Source organism: Nerophis ophidion, linkage group LG12, assembly GCF_033978795.1.
Source record: "Nerophis ophidion isolate RoL-2023_Sa linkage group LG12, RoL_Noph_v1.0, whole genome shotgun sequence".
Lineage (NCBI taxonomy): Eukaryota > Metazoa > Chordata > Actinopteri > Syngnathiformes > Syngnathidae > Nerophis > Nerophis ophidion.
The window spans coordinates 8,209,993-8,223,421 of NC_084622.1; the positions used below are offsets into that span (position 1 = coordinate 8,209,993).

Sequence of the window (13,429 nt, forward strand, 5' to 3'; positions counted from 1 at the left end):
TCCATTTTTCTACCGCTTGTCTCTTTTGGGGACGCGGAGGTTGCTGGAGCCTAGCTCAGCTGCATTCGGGCGGAAGGCGTCGCACACCCTGGACAAGTCGCCACCTCATCACAGCGCCAACACAGAAACACAGACCTCATTCGCACACGAGGGCCAATTTAGTGTTGCCAATCAACCTATTCTCAGGTGCGTGTTTTTGGGCAGTGGGAGGAAGCCGGAGTACTCGAAGGAAACCCACGCAGCCACGGGGAGAACATGCAAACTCCACACAGAAAGATCCTGAGCCCGGGATTGAACTCAGGACCTTCGTATTGTGAGGCACGTGCACTAACCCCTGTTCCACCGTGCTGCCCCATTTCAAGAAATGATAGATTTTTTTCTGCTATTTAAAAAAGAAATACAGCTAAATAGCTCAAACTATGAACATGTAGCATGAGTGCGAGGCTACATTCGCACTGCAGGGTCCAATTCAGATTATTTGGTCAAATCTCATCTTTTTAGTGACCGTTCATACTACCAAAAAAAAAAAAAAAAAAAGGGATTTCTGATGTGAATGCAATCCGACCCGCATGCGGACATGACGTCACACGTGCTGCAGTGTTTACGGAAATAAATGGAAAATGGGTTATACTTGTATAGCGTTTTTCTACTTTCGAGGTACTCAAAGCGCTTTGACACTATTCCCACATTGTCTTGCCCAAAGGCACAACGGATGTGAGGAGGTTGTTAGAAGGTGGGGATTGAACCAGAAACCCTAAGATTGCTGGCACGGCCACTCTCCCAACCGCGCCACGCCATGGCTTCCACTCTAGTCCGTCTCAGGTGTGGCGCATTTGTGGCAATTTCAAAGGTTTTGTGCAATCAAAGTCGACATTTTCTGAACCATATTATTGCGTGCAGAACATGGGTGTCAAACCTACGGCCCGCCGGACGAGTTTGCTAACTTTGAAAATGCGCCAACATTTTGGAATGAAAGAAACTGCTGTTCTAAATGTGTCCACTTGATGTCGCAATAGCAATTCTTTGTATCTTTGTAGATGAGGCTACATATGTAAAAAAATAAAAATAAACCACATGATGTTATTGCACCAGTCGAGGAAAATTATCAAACTCCATAAATAACATCCTGTAATTTTATTTTTATATTATTTTTTTATCTTGATAAATTGAACATTAATGCCAATGAGTTGACTGATGAGTATTATCACGTAATTTATTCAGAAAGTATAAATGACGAAAAATTAAGGTAGAATACTACTAACTACAACATGTAAGTGTACAAAAATAAATAATAAATGAATAGAATAAACATTATGATTTGTACATTTTCAGAATGTGCTTGTTGTATTTTTGAACAAAGAAAACAATCTGAAGTTGTCTTTATATTTAAGTTATCGTGCCGTGATCTTACCAGTCTTCTACTGCCTTGGTGTAGAATATTAAAGGGGGCAAGGATTTTGGCTCTGGCAGTTTTTTGGGGTATTTTGGTTCGAAGAGAGAGACAGCGAGTTCCTAAAAACATATTGTTTTTACCACTTTTATGCATCCGTTGTCAACTATTTATTTTGTGATCGTCTATCTTGGCCAATAATTATGACACTTTCTGATGGTGTTCTGGTTGGATAAATGCAACCTGAGTGCGGAATCGTTCGTATTGAGGACTATAAAAGTCTTATATAAGTGTTATAATGAAGACAACTCATGATGTAAGTGTCTATATTAGTTATACTAGCCTACTATCAAAATTACTTTAAATGTCTTATAAATGTATTATGATGAAGACAACACATGATGTAAGTGTCTATATTAATTATATTAGCCTACTATCAAAATGACTTTAAAAGTCTTAAATATGTGTTATAATGAAGACAACACATGATGTAAGTGTCTATATTAGTTATACCAGCCTACTATCAAAATTACTTTAAATGTCTTATATATGTGTTATGATGAAGACAACACATGATGTAAGTGTCTATATTAATTATATTAGCCTACTATCAATATGACTTTAAAAGTCTTATATATGTGTTTTGATGAAGACAACACATGATGTGTCTATATTAGTTATATTAGCCTACTATCAAAATTACTTGAAAAGTCTTATATACGTGTTATAATGAAGACAACACATGATGTAAGTGTCTATATTAATTATATTAGCCTACTATCAAAAGGACTTTAATAGTCTTATATACGTGTTATAATGAAGACAACACATTATGTAAGTGTCTATATTAGTTATACCAGCCTACTCTCAAAATGACTTTAAAGGTCTTATATATGTGTTTTGATGAAGACAACACATGATGTAAGTGTCTATATTAATTACATTAGCCTACTATCAAAATGACTTTAAAAGTCTTATATATGTGTTTTGATTAAGACAACACATGATGTAAGTGTCCATATTAGTTATATTAGGCTACTATCAAAATTACTTTAAAAGTCTTATATACGTGTTATAATGAAGACAACACATGATGTAAGTGTCTATATTAGTTATATTAGCCTACTATCAAAATTACTTTAAAAGTCTTATATATGTGTTATAATGAAGACAACACATGATGTAAGTGTCTGTATTAGTTATATTAGCCTACCATCAAAATGGCTTGAAAAGTCTTATATAAGTAATGGTCAAATCAACGTCAGAACCCGACATTGTTTAAACGTTGTCAGAAAGCATGTTTTTTCAACGTTGTATTTTTGTTGTAGAATATTGGTTGGGAAATGACCAAAATTCAATGGTTAAATCAAAATCACAACCTGACATTGATTAAACATCAATAAGCATGTTGTTTCAACGTTGTATTAATGTTGTAGAGTTTTGGTTGGGAAATGACCAAATTTTAATGATCAAATCAACGTTGTATTTTTGTTGTAGAATATTGGTTGGGAAATGACCACATTTCAATGGTCAAATCAACATCAGAACATGACATTGATTAAACGTTGTCAAAAAGCATGTTGTTTCAACGTTGTATTTGTGTTGTAGAATAGTGGTTGGGAAATGACCATATTTCAATGGTCAAATCAACGTCAGAAGCCAACATTGATTAAACGTTGTCAAAAAGCATGTTGTTTCAACGTTGTATTTGTATTGTAGAATATTGGTTGAGAAATGACCACATTTAAATAATCAAATCAATGTTGTCAAAAAGAATGTTATTTCAACATTGTATTTGTATTGTAGAATATTGGTTGGGAAATGACCAAAATTCAATGATAAAATCAATGTTGTCAAAAAGCATGTTGTTTCAACGTTGTATTTGTGTTGTAGCATATTGGTTGAGAAATGACCAATTTTCAATGATCAAATCAATGTTGTCAAAAAACATGTTATTTCAACGTTGTTTTTGTATTGTAGGATATTGGTTGGGAAATGACCACATTTCAATGGTCAAATCAACATCAGAACTTGACATTGATTAAACGTTGTCAAAAAGCATGTTGTTTCAACATTATGTTTGTGGTGTAGAATATTGGTTGGGAAATGACCAAATTTCAATGGCCTAATCAACGTCAGAACCTGACATTGATTAAACGTTGTCAAAAAGTACGCTGTTTCCACGTTGTGTTTGTGTTGTACAATATTGGTTAAGAAATGACCACGTATCAATGGTGAAATCAACGTCACATCCTGACATTGATTAAATGTTGTCAAAAAGCATGTTGTTTCAACGTTGCATTTGTGTTGTAGAATATTGGTTGGGAATTGACCACATTTCAATGATCAAATCAATGTTGTCAAATAGCATGTTATTTCAACATTATATTTGTAAATAAATAAATGATAAATGGGTTGTACTTGTATAGCGCTTTTCTACCTTCAAGGTACTGAAAGCGCTTTGACACTACTTCCACATTTACCCATTCACACATACATTCACACACTGATGGAGGGAGCTGCCATGCAAGGCGCCAACCAGCACCCATCAGGAAATTTCTCCCAAAAATCTCCCGAAATTCAGCGGAGCTGGATGCCGCGGACCAGAGTGGGGACAGCCTGTTTTCACGTCCGCTTTCCCACTATATAAACAGCTTGCCTGCCCAATCACGTTACAACATCTACGGATTTTAATAAAAAACTGCACACACAAGGAGACGAAGCAGAAGAACGAGGAACTTACAGCCATGGCGACGCCGTCTGTAATAGAGTGATTCTATGTTGTCTGTCGCCATCTCCTGGTGAATGTTGGCTATAGCGTTATGGGGTTGCTTTTTGATTGGCCAATGATGAATGTGGTCTTGCGCACCTGACGGCAATTTCGGCAAGTGACTCTCGCCAGTACGCAAATGGCAGAAAAAAGGTTACTCAAATGAAAGGTAATTGTTTTGTTTTTTTAGTAACCAGCAAGCACAGTACAATTAGTAGGACAACTGTGTTTTTATTACTGTGTATTTTTTAGATGTCGTCTGAAATTCAACTATTTCTTTTATTTATATATATATATATATATATATATTTATATATATATATATATATATATATATATATATATATATATATATATATATATAATAAAATAAATATATATAGCTAGAATTCACTGAAAGTCAAGTATTTCATACACGCCCCTGACCACGCCCCCCACCTCTGGAAATCGGAGGTCTCAAGGTTGGCAAGTATGGAGGCAAGGCACACCGCTGCCCGCTGCAAGATCCCGGCGAGGAGGTGTGGCCGGCAGTCCGACAGCGAGGCAGGGCAGGCCTCCTCGCTGCCATCTTGGGCGGGGCTCCGGCGTGCCCTGCCAGCTCCGCCTCTCCACACACATGTATACCTTTAGTAATAATTTCCAGCAGGTATCTAACCCTCTGAGACAATTACTTACATGTGTTGTCTTCATTTTAACACTTACATAAGGCTTTTAAATTTTTGCGGCTTCAGACAGATTTGTTTTTTGTATTTTTGGTCCAATATTGCTCTTTTAACATTTTGGGTTGCCGACCCCTTACGTTAGGCTCTCAGCAGTTTGTTCTTTGTGAGTGACTTCACAGACTTTTGAAGGCCGGATACAAATGTCATTATCATGACTTCTTCCCCTCCCTCTCTCCTGTGTCTAGTGAGAAGCAGAGTCTGATGAGCCTGGCGGGCGCAACAGTGGTGGCGGCGGCGGTGGGCTATCAGGGCGGAGGAGGGGCGCGCCAGAGAGATTTGATCATGGAGCAGAAAGTCAGCAAACTGACGTCCGGCTTCCAGCGCAGTTCCACCTCGGACGATGACTCGGGCTGCGCGCTGGAGGAGTACGCCTGGGTACCGCCCGGTCTTCGCCCTGAGCAGGTGAACAAAGATGCTGTAACCAACTTTGCCGATCGTGGAAACGAGGCTTTGGGTTTTAGGGCTAGTTGAGGGATGTCTAAGAATGACCCCTTGATTTTTACACTCATGTACGGTATTCGCAGCGCTTCACTTTCCCCACATTTTTATGTTACACAGCCTCATTGGTTGTTGTCCTCAAAATTCTACACACAATACCCCATAATGACAATGTGAAACATTGTGGGGGTTTTTTATTTGCAAATGTATTAAAAATCAAAAACTACAAAATCACATGTACATAAGCATTGCTCAATTATTTCTTGATGCACCTTTGGCTGCAATTACAGCCTCAAGTCTTTTTGAATTCTAAATCTTTGGGCACTTTCACTCGTTCCTCTTTGCAGCACCTCCCAAGCTCCATTATGTTGGATGAGAAGGGTTGGTTTTCATCCAGCATGTCTCTGTACAATCCTGCATTTATCTTTCTCTCTATCCTGACTCTCACCCAGTTTTTGCCGCTGAAAACCATGATGCTGCCACCACCAATGTTTCAAAGTAGGGATGGTATTGGCCATGGTTTTCCTCCAAACATGCAGCGGCATTCACGCCAAAGACTTCAACCTTTGTCTCATCAGACCAGAGAAATAATTTCTCATGGTCTAAGAGTCTTTCAGGTACATTTTTGCAAACGTTTTTTTACTAAGAAATGGCTTCCGTCTGGCCACTCTACCATACAGCTTGAACCTCTCTCCACAGAAGTGAAGTGAACTATATTTATATAGCGCTTTTTCTCTAGTGACTCAAAGCACGTTACATAGTGAAACCCAACATCTAAGTTACATTTTAAACCAGTGTGGATAGCACTGGGAGGAACGGCAGTGACTAGAATGGCGGAAGCGGGGATCGAACCTGCAACCCTCAAGTTGCTGGCACGGCCGCTCTACCAACCGAGCTATACCACCCCGAGAGGAATCCTGTAGCTCTGACAGAGTGACCATGGTCTTGGTCACCTCCCTGACTCGACTAAAACAAAATCCAGCAATGTTCAGAGACATCCCGGATGAAAACATCCACTTCCCATCCAACCTGATGGAGCTTGAAATGTGCTGGAAAGAGAGAAAGTGCCCAAAGATAGGTGTGCCAAGCTTGTGGCATCGTATTCAAAAAGACTTGAAGCTGTAATTGCTGCATAAACAAAGGGAATACTTATGTACATGTGATTAGTTTGTGTTTTATTTTTCATAAATGTGTAGATAAATAAAATAAAAAAAAGTTTCACATTGTCATTATGGGGTGTTGTGTGTAGAATTTTGAGGACAAAAAGGCTGTAACACAAAAAGTGAAGCTTTGTGAATACTTTCTGTAATTAATCGCCGACACAACCAATCCTCAATGAGGCGGGTCGTTATTCAGGTTGAGGTGTTCTCATGCCAGACTTTTATAAATATTCATACTCAGTTCAAAATATGGTCAACATTTTTCTTAGCCTACACTCAGTTGAGCGCCATTCTTGCGAAATTATCTTTTTCCCACGTACGCTGAATATCCCCTGGATGGAGGATAAAAACAGCAATGACCTCATTCTCATTCCTGACTCGGCGAGTGGTTGGCCCAGATAAATGATGCTCGGCCAGTTGAGGTCTCAGAGAAAGGAAGCGAGCCCTCACGGAAGATCAGAACAACACAATTCAGAAAAGCTCAATCAGCTTAAAAGGTAAACATAGACTATGTTTATACTGCAGGCCAAAGTGGGCCAGATCTGATTTTTTTTATTTTTGGATCTGATTTTTCACAAAGGGGGCCCAATGTGGCCTCCACATCACTTGCATGTGCACTTTAATAAAGTAAAAACTAAGGAAATAGACCAGGAGGAAATCGCTAGTCGCTAACACTACAAAATAAAATAAAAAAGTGTTGTTTTATGTGAAAGTAAAGTAGAGTAATATAAAGTATAAGTGGATGTACAGTCGTGGTCAAAAGTTTACATACACTTGTAAAGAACATAATGTCATGGCTGTCTGGAATTTTCAATAATTTCTACAACTCTTATTTTTTGGTGATAGAGTGATTGGAGCACATACTTGTTGGTCACAAAAATATTCATGAAGTTTTTTTTTTTCATGAATTTATTATGGGTCTACTCAAAATGTGACCAAAAGTACACATACAGCAATATTTGCTTACGTGTCCCTTGGCAAGTTTCACTGCAATAAGGGACTTTTGGTAGCCATCCACAAGCTTCTGGTTGAGTTTTTGACCACTCCTCTTGACAAAATTGGTGCAGTTCAGCTAAATGTGTTTTTTTTCGGACATGGACTTGTTTCTTCAGCATTGTCCACGCCTTTAAGTCAGGAAAACCGTAATTTTAGCCTGATTTAGCCATTCCTTTACCAAGTTTGACATGTGTTTGGGGTCATTGTCCTGTTGGAACACCCAACTGTGCCCAAGACCCAACCTCCGGGCTGAGGATTTTAGGTTGTCTTAAAGAATTTGGAGGTAATCCTCCTTTTTCATTGTCCCATTTACTCTCTGTAAAGCACCAGTTCCATTGGCAGCAAAACAGGCCCAGAGCATAAACCTACCACCACCATGCTTGACGGTAGGTATGATGTTCCTGGGATTAAAGGCCTCACCTTTTCTCCTCCAAACAAATACATGGGTATTGTGGCCAAACAGCTACATTTTTGTTTCACCTGACCTCACATGGAAAAAGATAAGACCTCTGGAGAAAACAAAAACAACAACTTTAGCTGAATTTCACCACTTTTGTCAAGAGGAGTGGTCAAAAAAATCAACCAGAAGCTTGTGGATGGCTACCAAAAGCGCCTTATTGCAGTGAAACTTGCCAAGGGACATGTAATCAAATATTAACATTGCTGTATGTATACTTTTGACCCAGCAGATTTGCTCATATTTTCACTAGACTCATAATACATTCATAAAAGAACCAAACTTCATGAATGTTTTTTGTGACCAACAAGTATGTGCTCCAATCACAAAAAAATAAGAGTTGTAGAAATGATTGGAAACTCAAGACCGCCAAGAACAGGCGAACGGTCCACCCCTGGGTCCTGACTCTGGACAGCCAGGACTTCCTCCATGGCCCCCTTCCACAAAAAAGAGGGGGGCAGCGTAGAAAAGAAAAGAAATGGCAGATCAACTCGTATAAAAAGGCGGGTCTATTTAAAGGCTAGAGTATACAAATGAGTTTTAAGATAAGACTTAAATGCTTTCTACGCTAAAATGTTGTTAAAATAAAGCCAATAATGCCTTTTTTTTGTGGCCCCCTTTATTTAGAAATGTATCGAAGAGTTTCTAAATAAATGTTGGTACCGGTAACAAAATATTGGTATTGGGACAACCCTAGTCTGAATCCAATGCGACCGGAATGTGACTTTTTCGTCATCTTGTGGCGAGCTACGTCACGCCAGAAAAATACAGTTGCCAGGAAGTGGATCCGGTTTCGGTGAGCAAAGTCTATTTAAGACGATCTCATTTTCAGTGCATCACTTGTCAAGAGTGCACAAATGATAGTCTATATATAGTACATTAATATATGTTTAGATTCTGAAGAAATAGCGATTGTTGAAAGACCGAAATTGACCAGTCCCCAGCCACCGGTCCGGAAAACGGTAGCAGTCCGTGACGCATTTGCAACCGGGCCGCACAGAAACAAAAATTAATTCATAAACTACGACTTGACTTTGGCCTGTCCCACTAAACACACCTATAAGATTGTTAATAGATGTACAGTTGTGTTCATAAGTTTACATACCCTGGGAGAATTTATTCTTCTCGGCCATGCAGCCCATTTTTCTTCAAGTGAAGTGAAGTGAATATATAGCGCTTTTTCTCTAGTGACTCAAAGCACTTTACATAGTGAAACCCACTATCTAAATTTTACATTTAAACCAGTGTGGGTGGCACTGGGAGCAGGTGGGTAAAGTGTCTTGCCCAAGGACACAACGGCAGTGACTAGGATGGCTGAAGCAGGGATCGAACCTGCAACGCTCAAGTTGCTGGCATGACCGCTCTACCAACCAAGCTATACCGCCTCAAGTGCCTCATTATTGTGCATCTTGAAACAGCCACACAACAATTTGTTAGAGAGTCCTCTATTTCAGCCGAAGTTATTCGTGTATTTTTATTTTTTCATCTCGAACAATTTTCCTGTCAGTTGTGGCTGAAATCTTTGCTGGTCTAAATTTATCCCCCATTTTCCACTTCTTAATCAGCGTTTGAACACTGCTGATTGGCATTCTCAATTCCTTGGCTATCTTTTTATACCCCTTTCCTGTTTTATGCAGTTCAATTAACTTTTCAATTACCTTTGACAATTCTTTTGCCTTCCCCATGACTCGGAATCCAGACACATCCGTGCAGTACTGGATGAAAGATGCAATGGTCTGTCAGAAGCCCAGAAACTCACTGACCTTTCATACACACACATCAATTACAAACAAACATGTCACAGGTGAGGATTGGAACCTTGATGAGCCATTCGAACCTGTTTTTGTCAACTTTTGGGCATGTTATCAGATCAAAGTCACTGGGGTGTGTCAACTTTTGATCAGGGTCATTTGGGTACTTTCTTTTGTCATTTTTAATTGAAAAGAATAAATACAGTTGTTTGCCAATAAATAGCTTCACACAACCATTAAGCATGAATGGAAGAGGGGTTCCAATCCGCACCTATGACATGTTTGTTTGGCAGACCATTGCATCTGCACGAATGTTTATGGATTCCGAGTCATGGGGAAGGCAAAAGAATTGTCGAACGATCTGCAAGAAAAGGTCATTGAACTTCATAAAATAGGAAAGGGGTATAAAAAGATAGCCAAGGAATTGAGAATGCCAATCAGCAGTGTTCAAACGCTGATTAAGAAATGGAAAATGAGGGATTCATTTAGACCAGCAAAGATTTCAGCCACACCAGCCAGTAAAATTGTTTGAGATGAAAAATAAAAATTCACGAATAACTTCAGCTGAAATACAGTACTCTCTGAAAAATTGGGGTGTGGCTGTTTCAAGATGCACAATAAGGAGGCACTTGAAGAAAAATGGGCTGCATGGTCGAGAAGAAATACATTCTCCCAGGGTATGTAAACTTATTAGCACGACTGTATGTTACAACTCCTTTGTTATAGTACATTATCAATCAATCAATGATTATTTATATAGCCCTAAATCAGTAGTGTCTCAAAGGGCTGCACAAACCACAACACAAATCACAACGACATAAGGGAAAGGAAAACTCACACCCAGTGGGACGTCGGTGACAATGATGACTATGAGAAACCTTGGAGAGGACCGCATATGTGGGCAACCCCTCCCCCCCTCTAGGGGAAACGAAAGCAATGGATGTCGAGCGGGTCCAACATGATACTGTGAAAGTTCAACCATAGTGGATCCAACACAACCGTGAGAGTCCCGTCCACAGTGGAGCCAGCAGGAAACCACCCCAAACTCTGGACGAGTGGTCCATCCTGGGTCCCGAATCAGGAAAGCCAGCACCTCATCCATGGCCACCGGACCGGACCCCTTCCAGTGGGACAGAGGCGAAAAAGAATAGAAACGGCAGATCAACTGGTCTAAAAAGGGAGTCTATTTAAAGGCTAGAGCAGGGGTAGGGAACCTATGGCTCGTGAGCCAGATGTGGCTCTTTTGATGACTGCATCTGGCTCTCGGATAAATCTGAGCTGACATTGCTTAACATGATAAGTAATGAATGATTCCACTTGTAATCACAGTCTTAAAAATACCGCACCTGTTCAAGAAGTTGCGTAATGGTAAGAAGTTATTTATTTATTATTGGTTAGTGTGGGGCTTTCCCCTCTGGGGGTTCTTCAGACCACCAAGCACCGAAATGAGAGCCTGTTTCAGGGTTACAATATTGTTTTATTTTTCAATAAGTCTCTCAGTTGCTGTCCAGCAATTGTATTTTTGTCTTTCGTTCTCGCTCGCGCTCTGGCTCCAGCCCCAACCCCGTCTCTCCTACTGGCTGCTCCTTATAACAGAGCGACAGGTCAAGGCCCAGGTGGACCATCCACGCACCTGTCGCTGATTTCGAGGCCTGTCCTGGCACACCCCTGTTAGCTTCAGAATAACAATGTTATTACAAAGAATAAGAGACCTCTTATACCCTAGAAATGTTGGTCTTACTTACAAATGCACACATTTAGTTGTGTTCAGTGTGAAGAAAAATATCATATGGCTCTTACGGAAATACTTTTTGAAATATTTGGCTTTTTGGCTCTCTCAGCCAAAAAGGTTCCTGACCCCTGGGCTAGAGTATACAAATGAGTTTTAAGGTGAGACTTAAATGCTTCTACTGAGGTAGCATCTTGAACTGTTACTGGGAGGGCATTCCAGAGTACTGGAGCCCGAACGGAAAACGCTCTATAGCCCGCAGACTTTTTTTGGGCTCTGGGAATCACTAATAAGCCGGAGTCCTTTGAACGGCAGATTTCTTGCCCGGACAATACAATCGGCAAGATAGGCTGGAGCTATATATATATACACACATATACGAATACAATGTTCATGTGCCAAAGGTTTTTATAGAAAGCGGGTCCGTGGAAATAATGCCGACATTAAAGCGATCCCTGGTGGAAAAAACAAACTTGTCTCAACAGACAGGATGTGAGGGTTTTCTTCACAAACTGCAGTCTGGTCAAGTCTGCTTGTGATTATCAGAGATCTGTTGTGGAGGACTCGGTGGGTCCAGCATCCTGCTGCTCGCAGGATCGGGAATTTGGGGGGCCGACTTTTTAACAAGCCTTTTCCTCCACAAACACAAGCAGGGCTGTTAGTCGAGCCCGGAGGGCAGCCGGAGTAATGTGGCATGTTTCCTAAACCCGGCTCTCCCCGGTTCCTCTATCTCTGTGTTGAACCACACACATGGACGCCAAGGAGGGGATGGAGGACAACAATAAATAATACAGGGCTTTTTTTTTTTCTTTGGCTCAACTGTAATGTCTTTACTGCACCCGTCATTCTGGGAAAGGAACACATAGCCGAGCCCCCGTGGAGCGAGATGAGGGGTAATAGCGGCGTCAAAATGTGCATAATTTACGACGGGGTGGTGGTGATGGGCTTGATTGTCAGGCTAAATTGCTGTTCGCTCCCCTTCTGGAGCTGCAGGAAGTCCCCTGACACACAAGACCAGCACGTCCCACCTCTTTATCTGGCGGGCCGTAATGGCCCATCCCTCATAAAGTTTACTCTCCGAGTGGTCGGCCCCCGAAAAAAAAAAGGTCAAAGTGCCACCAAAGACCGGCGTGCATTGTCCTGTCCCTATAGAGACAAGCTTATGATTGTAAAAACTCATTTGACCTGTTGACCCGGGATGATTTATGAAGAACCCGCTTCCCCGGTTTTCCGTAACTAGGAATAAAGCAAATGTAACTGGATTACCGATGCCATCATTTCCATGAATTGATCAACGTGGACCCCGACTTAAAGAAGTTGGAAAAACTTATACGGGTGTTACCATTGAGTGGTCAATTGTACGGAATATCTACTATACTGTGCAATCTACTAATAAAAGTTTAAATCAATCAATCAATCCACTCTTCATCCTGGGCACAGCAGTGGAGATCGTAAGCAGCACCAAGTTGCTGGGCGCGCAGATAACTGACAATATGACCTGGTCCCAACACTGCAAAAACTGAAATCTAAGTAAGATTATATATATCTCAAATAAGGGTGATATTTGCTTATTTTCTGTCTGATTAGATCATTCTAAGCAGATCTTAAGTGTTTTACTTGAGGCTGCGGAACCTCTTTCTAGAGTCCAGCAGTGAAAACAGTCTAAGGAGTCTCTACGGATTTTCTTAGCCCTGGTCAGGCGGCGGCTTTTTGCGTTTTCCTAGATAGAAGGAAGAGGTCCTCACCACTCTGCAGAGACTTCCACATTGCAAAAACTGAAATCTAAGTAAGATTAAATATTTCAAATAATTGCGATATTTGCTTATTTTCTGTCTGATTAGATCATTTTTCTCACTAAGCAGATCTTAAGTGTTTTACTTGAGAATGCAGAACCTCTTTCTAGAGTCCAGCAGTGAAAACAGTCTAAGGAGTCTCTATGGATTTTCTGAGCCCTGGTCAGGCGGCGGCTTTTTGCGTTTCCCTAGATAGGAGGAAGAGGTCCTCACCACTCTGCAG

The 13,429-nt window shown here is 40.5% G+C and overlaps 1 protein-coding gene across 2 annotated transcripts in view; it reads left to right on the forward strand.

The window, feature by feature from the left end:
• Window positions 1-13,429, forward strand: part of LOC133562929 (prickle-like protein 1) — a 120,056-nt gene that overhangs the window by 88,585 nt on the left and 18,042 nt on the right. For both annotated transcript variants that reach the window (XM_061916763.1, XM_061916764.1), the window contains exon 2: window positions 5,068-5,284. In XM_061916763.1, the coding sequence (XP_061772747.1) occupies window positions 5,084-5,284 (201 nt within the window). In that variant the 5' untranslated portion in view covers window positions 5,068-5,083. The remainder of the gene's footprint in view (window positions 1-5,067; window positions 5,285-13,429) is intronic.